The sequence below is a fragment of the Erinaceus europaeus genome, chromosome 17 (assembly GCF_950295315.1).
Source record: "Erinaceus europaeus chromosome 17, mEriEur2.1, whole genome shotgun sequence".
NCBI classification, from domain to species: Eukaryota; Metazoa; Chordata; class Mammalia; order Eulipotyphla; family Erinaceidae; genus Erinaceus; species Erinaceus europaeus.
The window spans coordinates 66,596,073-66,608,861 of record NC_080178.1 but is presented as its reverse complement, the minus strand read 5'-3'; the positions used below and the strand labels follow the sequence as shown (position 1 = coordinate 66,608,861).

The window sequence follows — 12,789 nt, the reverse complement described above, 5'->3', positions numbered from 1 at the left end:
CACTTGGATGATCCCCAAACCATAGATAGAACATTTGTTGTTGGCAGGGAACAGTCATCCAGACACCAAACCGGCATAGCATTAATCTGGAAAGTTATGGTGCTTCCATTTAAGTTCTTAGGTCAAGTATATATGAACTCACACCTACAAAGGGAGAGCTCATCCAGCAATCAATTATGTCAATATTCTCTAGAGACAGAAAAATAGTCTATTTTCACTAGCAACCTAGAAGGTGTCAAACATAATACAACTTGTGAATATTTTCAGAAGGAGCAGGGAAATAACTTCAGATTGTTGACACAACAGGAACTTTTGGGTACAAGTATGAACAATTCTGAAAATTACAGAGGTGTAGATAACTGTGGGGTATTCATTGGCTGTATATCATTTTATTATGTGAGGCTGAGCTTGGTTGACTGATTTGTTTGTTTGTTTGTTTGTTTGTTTGCTTCTAGGGTTATTGCTGGGGATCGGTGCCAGCACTATGAATCCACTGTTCCTGGAGGCCATTTTCCCCATTTTGTTGTCTTTGTTATTGTTGTTTTGTTGATGTTGGATGGACAGAGAGAAATCAAGAGGGTGGTGGTGGGGAGACAGAGAGGGGGAAGAGAAAAACATCCACCTGCACACCTGCTTCACTGCTTGTGAAGTGACACCCCCCCAGCAGGTGGGAAGCCAGGGGCTTGAATGGGGATCCTTACACTGATTCTTGTGCTTCAAGCCATGTGCTCTTAACTCGATGTACTACCACCTGGCCCCTGGTTGACTAATTTTTTTGATGCTGCCAGGTACTTCACATTGTACTGTCTGAAAAGTTTCGTTTTGAAATTTAACTGTTATGATGGCTAATTTTGTGTGTCAGTTGGACTGCACTTGACTGTACTTGGAGGCATCTAGGTATTGAGTTGAAGTTTATTTCAGGGTGTTTGTGTGTGTGTGTGTGTGTGTGTGTGTGTGTGTGCTGCTGAATATTCACATTTGAATTGGTAAAATGACCAAGTATCCACCTTCTATAGTTGGGATGGATCTTATCGAAAGTCACTGAAAGCCTAAACAGAATAAAAAGCTAAATACCTAAGAAAACTTTTAGTTTGTTTTCCATCAAAATATTAGCCTTTTCCAGACTTTACTCTCAAATTTCAACAGAAATTCATACCATTAGTTCTCCTGAATTCCAGGTCCTCAAATTTAGGCAGGCACATTTCCATCAGCTCTCCGGGGTCTGGACTTTGCAGTTTTCATAAATGTGACAGATGATATGATAAATCTTATGATAAATTAATCTTATGATAAATCTACAAAATCTCTTTTGATTATGTTGGCTCCATTTCTCTGGAGAAACTTGGATAATATATTAGTTGCAGTATTTAGACAGTCTGAATTAGATTTGATGATTCTTGGTATGTTCTCTGCACATGAAAGACCCTGAGTATGTAAAGACTTCATTTTGCCAACTTAATTACACTCAATAGTCCTCTGCCTTAAAACCATTTTATCATTCATATCGATCTGCCCTCCCCATGAAATAAGTTTCCCATAGCAGTAATTAACCCTTTCAACAACTCTGTTCATCCATATCGGACCTACCGTAGGCCCCTCAATGAGACACTGTCTACTGACATTAAAGTAATACCAAAAAATACGCATTTTCTTTCCTTTAATATGAAAATATGAATAGGCAAATAATGCTGAATGAGTAAGAGAAGGAAATCACAAGTGAGGAAATTAATAAAAGAGTACATCAACTAACATTGTATTTCTTTAAATCAGAATCTCATATGAGTGATGGCTTCTCTCTCTGCAGAAAGAAGTGTAAATTCAAGATGACGTTTTTTTCCTTTACTCTTTTAGTTTTGTCATGATGTAATTTACATGTAAGACATTTAAGTTTAAAATATGCAATATGATACTTTCTTACACATACATACTGTAAAATGATTACCACAGTGTTACTAGAACCAACCAGCAAGATGATTTTTTAGTAAGTATATTCAACTTAGACTTGATTCACACCAGGTTGAACACACCCCATCTCATCTGAACTCAGACTTGAGGTCCTCATCTGTCAAAAGGAACACCAGTTTCTGAGTAAACTACCTCATGATTAATTTGAGGAACAAACAGGGTAAACTTTTATAAAGTATGTAATCATGCATATACATTTTATCTTTTATTCAGCAAAATAAAAGCAAAATTAGATATATTATGTATGCATGCAAGTCATATTATAAAAAGATATTTTGTCTACGACTTTCTTTAAAAATTTATTTTTAATATTTTATTTTTAATTTATTATTATTGTTTTATTTATTTATTATTGGATAGAGACAGAGAGAAATTGAGAGGGGAGTGGAGGTAGAGAGGAAGAGAGACAGAGAGACTCCTGCAGCCCTGCTTCACCACTTGTGAAACTTTCCCCCTGCAGGTGGGGACCAGGGGCTTGAACCTGGGTTTTGTGCACTGTAGTGTGTGCACTTAACCAGGTGCGCCACCTCCTGTCCCCTAAGACTTTCTGAAACCTTAAGTAGAACTGTTCTATTCTTTTTTTTCTCTTTTTAAAAATATTTATTTACTTATTCCCTTTTGTTGCCCTTGTTGTTTTATTGTTGTCATTGTTGTTGGATAGGACAGAGAGAATTGGAGAGAGGTGGGGAAGACAGAGAGGGGGAGAGAAACATAGACACCTGCAGACCTTCTTTACCACTTGTGAAGTGACTCCTCTGCAGGTGGGGAGTCAGGGGCTCAAAGAGGGATCCTTACACTGGTCCTTGCTCTTTGCGCCATCTACACTTAACCCACTGCGCTACCACCTGACTCCCGAACTGTCCTACTTTTAATACAGTAAGTACGTCCTTACAGTACTCAGAATGTACATTAGCATATTGTTTGGTTTGGGTAGTTTTTCTCCTTACTACACTGGAAACAAATCACCAGTAGGGACCCCTCCTTACTCATCTTTGTATTCTACAGCCTCTAGCATGGGACCTGGTTTATTTCAAAGATATTCTCCAAAGCAGTTAAGGAATTAATGAACTAATAAATGCTATATTTACATGGCAGTTTCTCTATATTATTCTATGATGTTTTATTCTTCTAAAATATTTTACTCTTCAATAAGTCACAGTTTCATTAAAGAACAATTTTATACTGTTCATAGTTGAAAAACCACATGCATCATGGATTTGACCAGAGTGAATAAAAAGACACTGTTCAAAATTTTTAAATATGGTGCAAAGGTGTCCTTGCATATTTATTTTTTCTGATCTTACTGTGGAGAGAGCATACCCACAGTAATAGAACATAAGCATTGTGATTGGCATAGATAAATTATAAAACTTTTTTAAAGAACGTTGCTCTGTAAAGTGATTCTTAGAGATACGTGAGCTAGCAAAATAGTTCACCTGAATAGTGTGCTGTGTTGCTATGTGTGAGATCTAGCCCAGCCCCCACTGCATTGAAAGGTGTTTTGGTACCGTGGTCTCTTTCATTCTCTCTCTCTGCTTTCGTCTTCTCTGTCTCTGTAAAAAATGTTAATAATATTACTTGAAATAAAATATACACATGATTAGATATACCTATAAATGTCGTATTTCATACAACAATTACTTTTCACCCAACATTCATGATGACAAAGATGTAACTGAGTGTAAACTATATGACAGTAGCAAATTGTGTAATAACAACATTAGATAGTGCTGTTATGATACATGTATTATTGTTCAGGTGTGTGTGTAGACACTTCTATTCATCACGTTGGATAGCAGACTACAAGGAGGGGGAAGAAAAAAGCGGGACACGTATTTTAGAGAGCAAAGGCAGAAATTCAGAACAGTGCTTTTCTCTTACAAACCAAGGCTTTTATCAAGGTAGGTAGGAAACAGTTGTGCTTACAGGAAAAACATTACTGTTATTATTATTACTACCTTAATTTTGTTGAGATATGCTTGGAATATATCTTGTATATGTTGAAGGTATACAATATGGTGATTATTGCCCTATGTATGTTATTGTGAAGTGATTCCCACAGTTAAGGTTACTTACCCTGCCAACCAAGTGATTTTGGAGAAAGCATAACCAGCCCCTCAGCCTAATTTCCTCATCTGTTAAAAGGGACACTCGTTTCTGAACTAGCCGCCTTTTGTTGGCTTGAAGAGAAAAATAATATAATTACACACACACACACACACACACACACGCACACACACACGTAATCTTGCAATCATGGTAGTTCACATAGCATTAAAAACTTGACCAGAGTAAATGTCAGTTTCCAAATATTATGTGAGTAAACCATAGTTGAAAATGTATCTTTGCCTAAAATCATTTGGAATCTTTTTTTTTTTTTGCGGGGACATACACAGAAGTTGATCTTCTGGAATCTTAAGTAGAGTTGTTGAGTCCCTGCTTCCCCTACATTATTTAGAACACACTTTAATGGTATTAGTTAATTCAGAGTTTATCACCTCACCAGATTATATTAGTTTTCATTTGCTGATAGAGGAGATTTTCACCGTATCTGACTAAAACAGAAAATAAAATCACCCCCCCCCCAAAATAATTTTGGTCCATACTCCCAGAGGAGGGAAAAGTTAGGGGAAGATGACCAGAGGGCTCTGAAACCCAGTTCCACTGGGACTTGAAGCATTTGTCATCAGGAATCTTTTTTTTTAAATGCTTATTTATTTATTTATTCCATTTTGTTGCCCTTGTTGTAGTTACTATTGTTGTTGTTATTGATGTCGTCGTTGTTGGATAGGACAGAGAGAAACTGAGGGGGGGAAGACAGAGAGAGGGGGAGAGAAAGATAGACACCTGCAGACCTGCTTCACCACCTGCGAAGTGACTCTCCTGCAGGTGGGGATTCGGGGGCTCAAACCGGGATCCTTACACCGGTCCTTGTGCTTTGCACCATGTGCGCTTAACCCACTGAGCTACCGCCCGACTCCCCAGAAATTTTTGTTTTTATACCGTCACTGAAAAGGAAGCAAATCTAGAAAACACCAGAGAAGTTAGGTGCTATTTCATTAATCTGAGAGAGAAGAGAAAAGAGGGAGAGCACTTGGAAGTAGTGATAGGTATAGGTGTGACTTAGAAAGGAATTAAAGGCAGAACCATAGGGAAAAATCGGCAAAAAAATATATATAGAACACGACTTATTTCTTGACCATTTCTCATATAAACTGACTATCTCTCTCTCTCTCTTTCTTTTTGGTGCTAATGACCTTTTCTATAAAATGAAAAGGGGTTAGGTACAAGAGTATTTTTGCAGATCCTTTCCAATTTGATGACTCCTAGAACTACACGGTCTATGAGTGATGAAACAGAGGTATAGCTCACACTGTAGATGTCTCATAGTCCCAGTGGCCCATGGGTTCCTCAGCCCCTGGGACTTTCGGGATACATTTAATATAGGCCAGTTCAGGCAGCTGGCAGTGCTAACTGGGGACTATGGGAAGGACACACAGGGCCTCTACTTCTCTTCTTTTCTCTGTGTCTTCCATACAGAAAGTCTTCTTGGGTAGGTAAGCTGACGTGTGAGATAGTCTAGACTCAATCCTTTGACTCTTGCCCCAATACTTAGAAATTTTGAGTGCTAGAATATGACAATTTGAAGAAGAAATGGATATCTTTAGTCTCAGTCAGCTTTCTTTTCTTGCATGCTGTCACTTTGATCACCTTTGCAGTTCCGTATTCATATAATGTTCTTGTTCTCTGAAGTCTTGCCTTGGTTCCTGTTTCAGATGCTACTTTCTTGGTAGCGTTGCCACATCCGGCTGTGAATGCACGTGCTTAGGTGTGAATAAACCTGTCCACACTTTTGCTTGAATAATCTGGTGTAAGAGTTGGTATTTAAAAAAGATACAGGCTAGTTTGGTAAGCCATTGGGCAAGTCTCCATTTTGTCCTAAAAACAAACAAACAAACAAACAAACAAACAAACAAACCCAAAACTCCAGATTAGGATGTGGAGAGATAACTTAGTGGTTTTGTAAAAGCTTTCCATGCATGAGGCTTGGAGGTCCCAAGTGCAATCCCCAACACCACCATATATTAGAGTTGAACTGTGCTGAGGTTAAAAATAAAAACTAACTAACAAACAAAACCCCCATCCGGATCAAAGGTCTATGTATACCATATTCAGAGGCAAGTGCATATGCCTGCAGATTTTTAGGTAGGGGAATAAGGTACTGTGAGAATATGAAGTGAAGAAGGCCTTGATTGCTCCTTGGGTAGAAAGCATGCAGGAATACTGTAAACTGCAGATGGAGGAGAGGGCCAGTCAAATAGCACACCTGTGAAGGTGCCAGCTTTGTCATGTGAACCATGTTTGGGGCCCAATAGCACCGGGGAACCTTCAGTGCTATGATCTCTCTCTCTTTCTTTTCCTAACAGAGCACTGACCAGCTCTGACTTATGGTGGTGCAGAGGATTACATCTGGGATTTCAGAGCCTCAGGCATCTCTCTCTCTCTCTCTCTCTAAGGTCTTTCTGAATGGTGAGACCCCAGTGATGGCAACAACAAAAGAAAAAGTGTAGATGAAGAAGACAAAGCAGAGGAAAGACTGCTTTGAAGGGACAGTGGTAGTGGTTACTGTACTGAGTTTTAGTCTTTGGTGTTAAGAATTTGCTTGACCACTTACTTTTGGATCTTTACAGTCTTATTTAGTTTCTTTGCATCTCCAATCCACAGCAAAAAGAGCATACATAGTAAGAACAGAAGAACATGATGGCAGAGGAGGACCTAGTGGGGGTTGTACTGTTATGTGGAAATGTTACACATGTACAAACTATTGTATTTTACTGTGGACTGTAAACCATTAATCCCCTGATAAAGAAATAAAAAATGATAATAATAAAAAAGAATAGAAGACTATTTACTGAGGATAGACAGAAAAAGTGTTTACCGAATGTCAAGTAGGCTTAGAGTTCCGAGGGTGGTGGTCAGGGGGAAGAACCTAGCTGAGTCTTCATGGAGGAGGGCACAGTGACTCTGGACCTTGGAAGAAAGATTAAGTGTGTATGTTCCCACATTCCAGTTCATCTGTGAGACTGTGAGCTGCAGGTCCTGCTTAGACATCAGTACATTGACTACTCTGGAGATCTTCGCATGTGAAAAAGGAAATCTGGAGAATGGAAAAACTAATTTGATTTAGTATTGCTTTCAAAGACCCCTAGTTATGCACTAATGAGTCCGGGGTAGATATTTTGGTAATGAGGGAACATTCAAAATTTCTAATCAGAGCACTGCTATTATCAGAATTACTGTTTGAAAAATGTCAGCCCACACAAGGTTAGGAAATGAAATTGGGGGCAAGGGAGGTGGTGGAATGCCCCGCTGAATGCACGTGTGCTTGTTACCGAGAATAAGATCTCAGGCCTGAGTCTCCACTCCCCATCTGCATGTGTGACGCGTCATAAGTAATGGAGCAGGTCTGCAGGTGTCTGTGCTTCTCTCCGCTTCTCTATCTCCCCTCTTCTCTCAGTTTCTTTCTGTAATATCAAATGAAAATAGAAAGAAAGGCAAAGGGAATGATGGCTGCTGGGAGCAGTGGATTTGTAATTCCGCCACCAAGTCCCAGCTAAAACCCTGGTGGCAATTAAAAAGAAACAAAGGAAGGAAGGAAGGAAGGAAGGAAGGAATAAAATGAAATGGGACAGGGAAGATAGTATAGTGGTTATGCAAAATGTATCTCACATCTGAGGCTCTGAGGTCTCAGGTCTTGGGTTCATTCACCCACGTCGTCATATGTAAGAGCAGAGTAGTGCTCTGGTTTGCAAAAGAAGGAAAGAAAGAGAGAGAGAAAGAAAGAAAGAAAGAAAGAAAGAAAGGAAGAAAAAAGTGAAGGAAAAAGAAAGGAAGGAAGGGAGAAAGAAAGAAAGAAAAAGAAAAAAATGAAGGAAAAAGAAAGGAAGAAAGAAAGAGAAAGAAAAAAGAAAGTAAAAGAATTAGGGAGGTAAAGAGAAAGAAAGGAAGAAAGGGAAAAAGGAAGGAAGGAAGGAAGGAAGGAAGGAAGGAAGGAAGGAAGGTAATTAAACAGAGAGGAAGGAATTTTGCTAGAAAGCAGTTATTTTTGTGCAAGAATTAAATTTCTTAGGACTAATAGCACCAACAATGATACAAGGAACTTTAATGCCTGAGTCAGCAAAGGTTTCAGGTTCAATCCCCAGCACCACCACAAGTCAGAGCTGAGCAGTGTTCTGGAAAAATAAATGATGCAAATTCTTGGACTGTAACTTTGAGACTGCAGGTAGAAGGACAGAAGAAAAGGGCTGCTGACGTACTTTGGGACCAGCATGCTAATCACTTATACTTCATGTACTGGAGTGTATAAAGTAAGGAAAGAATAAGAATAATGATAGGATTTTGATTCTTAATCTCGGTCATGATTGTGTTGTGCAGGGAAATGCAGAAAACCTATGAGAAATGAGTCTGTGGTCTAGAAAAAATGACTGTTAATTCAGTAGCTTCAGAGAGAGAGAGAGAGATGGAGAGAGAGAGAGAGAGAGCGAGAGGGAGAGGGAAAGAAGGAGAGGGATAAAGAGAGAGGGATAGAGGGAGAGGGAGAGGGAGAGGGAGAAGGAGAGGGAAGAAGGGGGGGAGAGAGAGAGACAGAGAAAGAGAGAGAGAGATCTGCAGCCCTACTTCACCGCTCATGAGGCTTTTCCCCTGTTGGTGGTGCCTGAGGCTTGAACCGGGTTCTTGAGCACTGTAACATGTGCACTCAGCCACGTGTACCACTACCTGGCCTCCACAAAAAGACCTTAAATAAAATAACATCATTTTTTTTCAAAGAGTAGCAATATAAGGAATTAATGTGATGTATAAATAAAGAACAGATAAATAGAAATATGGGAATCTAGTTCATCTTGATGAATGCTTGGAGGGTAAACTCTATGAATGTCTTTCTTTCTTTCTTTCTTTCTTTCTTTCTTTCTTTCTTTCTTTCTTTCTTTCTTTCTATCTTTCTTGCCTCCAGGATTATCACTGGGACTTGGTGCTGTGAATCCACTGCTCCTGGCGGCCATTTAAAAAAATATATATTGGATCGTACAGAGAAATTGAGAGAGGAGGGGAGACAGAGAGGGAGAGAGAAAGATACGTATAGACCTGCTTTAGTTGGGAAGCATCCCCACTATAGGTGGGTAGTGGGGGGCCTTCAAGCTGTTTCCCTGTGCAGGTCCTTGTGCTTAGTACTACATGAACTTAGCCAGCTGCATCGCTATTGGTCCACCAATGCCTTTTAATTTTCTGTCCAGCTGAATGAACCAAAGAGCTGAAAGAACTCCTAGGAGAAGGGAAGCTGGGAGGTGGAAATAAAATAGTGTTCAGTAGCTTGAGACAAAAGAAAGGAAAGATAATGCTTTGTTGAATAAGTGAAATGCTCAGAAAGAGGGTTAGGTAGGTTTTGCTTTAGATCCTGAATAAAATGGTCCCCACAGATTATTAATGGAAAGAATTATTAGGCTGTGAATGTAAGAATTAATATGGAGATAATAGGCATAGACGTGATTAAAAGCACAGTGACCTGCTTAGAGTTAGATCAACAGAATTCAGACCGTTCCTGAAATGTAGTAGCAGGAAGAGCCAAAGGTAACAGATTTAGTGAACGAAATGGATGAATATCTTTCAGTGGGAGACTGGTTCATGTGTACGTCTTAAAATATTAGGTATGGGCTCTGGATAATAGTAAGTTTGTCTTTTTTTTTTCTTTCTTTTTTTACAGGATAGTGGCAGTAGACTCTGATGGTACTCTCGACATGGGGGCTAACCTCCATAACACTTCAGATCTGCCTCCTTTCATCCTGACAGGGATCCCAGGACTGGAGACTTCCCAACAGTGGCTGTTTCTGCTCCTGGGAACCCTCTATGCTGTCTCCATTGTGGGCAATACCCTCATCCTTTACATTGTCAAGGAGGAGCAGAGCTTGCATCAGCCTATGTACTACTTCTTATCTCTGCTGTCAGTTAATGACCTAGGCGTGTCTTTTTCCACACTGCCCACGGTTCTGGTTACATTTTGTTTCCAGGTGAGAACGATAAGCTTTGACTCTTGCATGGCTCAAATGTTCTTCATCCACTTCTTCTCCTTCTTGGAGTCAGGGATCTTGCTGGTCATGAGCTTTGACCGCTATGTGGCCATCTGTAACCCTCTGCGTTACGCCACAGTGCTTACGGATGCCCGAGTGGTCTTCATGAGCCTGTCTGTCATTGTTCGCAGTTTCTGCATGGTGTTCCCACTGCCTTTCCTTCTGAAGAGGCTGCCCTTCTGCAAGGTCAACATCCTCTCCCATGCCTACTGCTTGCACCCTGATCTGATTCGCCTTCCTTGTGGTGACATCACCATCAACAACATTTTTGGTCTATTCATTGTCATCTCTACTTTTGGTCTGGACTCTGCACTGATTCTCCTCTCCTATGGGCTCATACTGCGCTCTGTGCTTGCCATTGCATCTCGGGAGGAGCGGATGAAGACCCTCAATACATGTGTGTCACACATGTGTGCTGTGCTCATCTTCTATGTGCCCATGATTGGTGTGTCCATGGCTGCTCGCTATGGGAGGCAGGCTCTAGAGTGTGTGCATACACTCCTGTCACTCATCTATCTCTTTGTACCCCCAATGCTCAATCCTGTCATCTATTCTATCAAAACGAAAGAGATTCGTAGGAGGCTTTGTAAAATGCTACTGGGAGCCAGGTTTTAACCAGCAGCAGGCAGTTTGAAAGGTTCAGCAATATTCAGAGGATATTTCTGGTTACTTTATGAATTTGAATTTTCAAGAATTGATTTGTTTTTTTTAAATTCCATGTGACTGATAGCTTACTATTAATAGTTCTGCCGTAAGATGCTTGATGCTAATAGTATGGGTGAAACCATGCTGGACAGAGTTGACTTGGTCAGAATTTAGCAAGAAACAAAATGTTTAACTTCCATATCTTAATATTCAGAAATGTAAATCTTTGTTCTGTCCCACATTTGTTATGCCATATTTATTTCAACCTTGTTTGAAGTTAATCATCACCTTAGAAAATGTCACCAGGGAAGCAGTGCCATAATGTGCAAAAGATTCTTTTCACAGATTATGGAAAAGGTAGTTCTATTATTAATTCCATAAGGTGCCCCCATACTTTCTATAATTGATGTATTACTTTATATTTTTGTTAACAACATGCTAAGGTTTACATTTTTCACAACCTCACCAATGCTAGTTTCTGTCCTACTCCCTCCCTTCCTTCCTTCCTTCCTTCCTTCCTTCCTTCCTTCCTTCCTTCCTTCCTTCCTTCCTTCATTGCCACCAGTGTTATTGCTAGGGCTCGGTGCCAGCACTACATAGGATAGAGAGAAATTGAGAGAGGATGGGAAGATAGAGAATGGGAGAGAGAAAGATAGATACCTGTAAACCTGCTTCACTGTTTCTAAAGTGGACCCCCTGTAGGTGGGGATTAGGGCCCTTGCAGTTGGTAATATGTATGCTTAACCAGGTGTGCCACCACTCTGACCCCCTTTTTTCCTTCTTTTAAACATAGTAACCTCCTTTGAGTGTGTGAAGTGATATTGGATTTTTGGTAACATTTTCCTGGCAGCGATGATGGAAATAAGGAAATGAAGGCAGGACTATTGAAAAAAAGAAGGAAAAAATATATATAGAGAGATAGATGATAGAATGATAGATAGATAGATAGATAGATAGATAGATAGATCATTATAGAATCAGACCAAATCAGTGACCTTGCTAGAACTACTGCAGTTTCCAATGGAGAGGATGGGAGACAGAACTCTGGTGGTGGGAACTGCATGGAATTATACCCCTATTATCTTATAATTTTGTAAACCTAGATTAAATCAATAATAGTAATAATAAAGAAATCCTGTATGATCTCACTCCTTTGACTTATAGAAAACAGTCAAATTCCAGAATCAAAGAGTGGCATGGCAGGGGAAGCCTCCCAGGGAGAGGTCTTGATGTTGCTCTTCCTTTTGGTTTTCCATAGAAATTTCTTTTCTGAATGCTCCTCTTTGTTTATCTCTAAGGGCGAGTGCATGTCTTTCCTAAGGGAGCCATTTTCTTCCAGATGTGCTTGTGGGCCGGGGAGGACCAGCATCACTATACCTGGGGACCTGACTCTGGGTGCCAAGAGACTCACCCCACCTAGTGCATTATGGGAACACATCACCCTTGTACCCCTGCAATCCACTTCAGCAGAAGCCTATGCTAGCAAAAATGTTTACTCTGTAGTCGAAGGGTAGATAATACCAGATCATTAGTTGAAGAGAGAAATTGAGAGGGAAGGGGAAGATAAGGAGACAGAGAGATATCTGCAGCACTGCTTCACCACTTGTGAAGCTTTTCCCCTTGCAGGTGGGGAGTGGGTGCTTAAACCTGGGTTCCTGTGCCTTGTAACATGTGCACTCAGCCAGGTGTACCACCTCTCAGCCCCAACATTTGATCTTTTTATTTAACTGAGGCTGGATGTCTCTCTACCTCCTTATCTTCCGCTTCCCTCTCACTTCTCTATCTCTATCAAATAAATAAAATATTTAAAAAGAGTAAGTTAAGGAGTTCAAATATTAACTCCAGTTAATTTTCATACAGTCTATCTTTAGTTAGGTTTAATGAGTCAACTTTTATATCTCAAGGAGACATGATTTTTTAATAAAGATATTATTTTTCTCTGTTGATCACTTGAGATTGACTTACTATTACTTATAAAAAAGCTAGACCTATGTTTTCTCATTTATAAATATTTTATTTATTAATTTTTAAAAATATTTATTTTCCCTTTTGTTGC

General features: G+C 39.8%; 1 protein-coding gene across 1 annotated transcript; it reads left to right on the top strand.

Moving 5' to 3' along the window:
- The first annotated feature begins 9,562 nt into the window (after nucleotides 1-9,562).
- On the top strand, nucleotides 9,563-10,703 carry LOC103122815 (olfactory receptor 51I2-like). The gene has a single exon (XM_007533436.2). It carries the CDS (start codon nucleotides 9,759-9,761, stop codon nucleotides 10,701-10,703), a length of 945 nt encoding a protein of 314 aa, XP_007533498.1. The 5' UTR covers nucleotides 9,563-9,758.
- The last annotated feature ends 2,086 nt before the right edge of the window (nucleotides 10,704-12,789 follow it).

Excerpts from the sequence above, each read along its gene's own strand:
- LOC103122815 (XM_007533436.2), top strand. The coding sequence starts at position 9,759 with ATGGGGGCTAACCTCCATAACACTTCAGATCTGCCTCCTTTCATCCTG.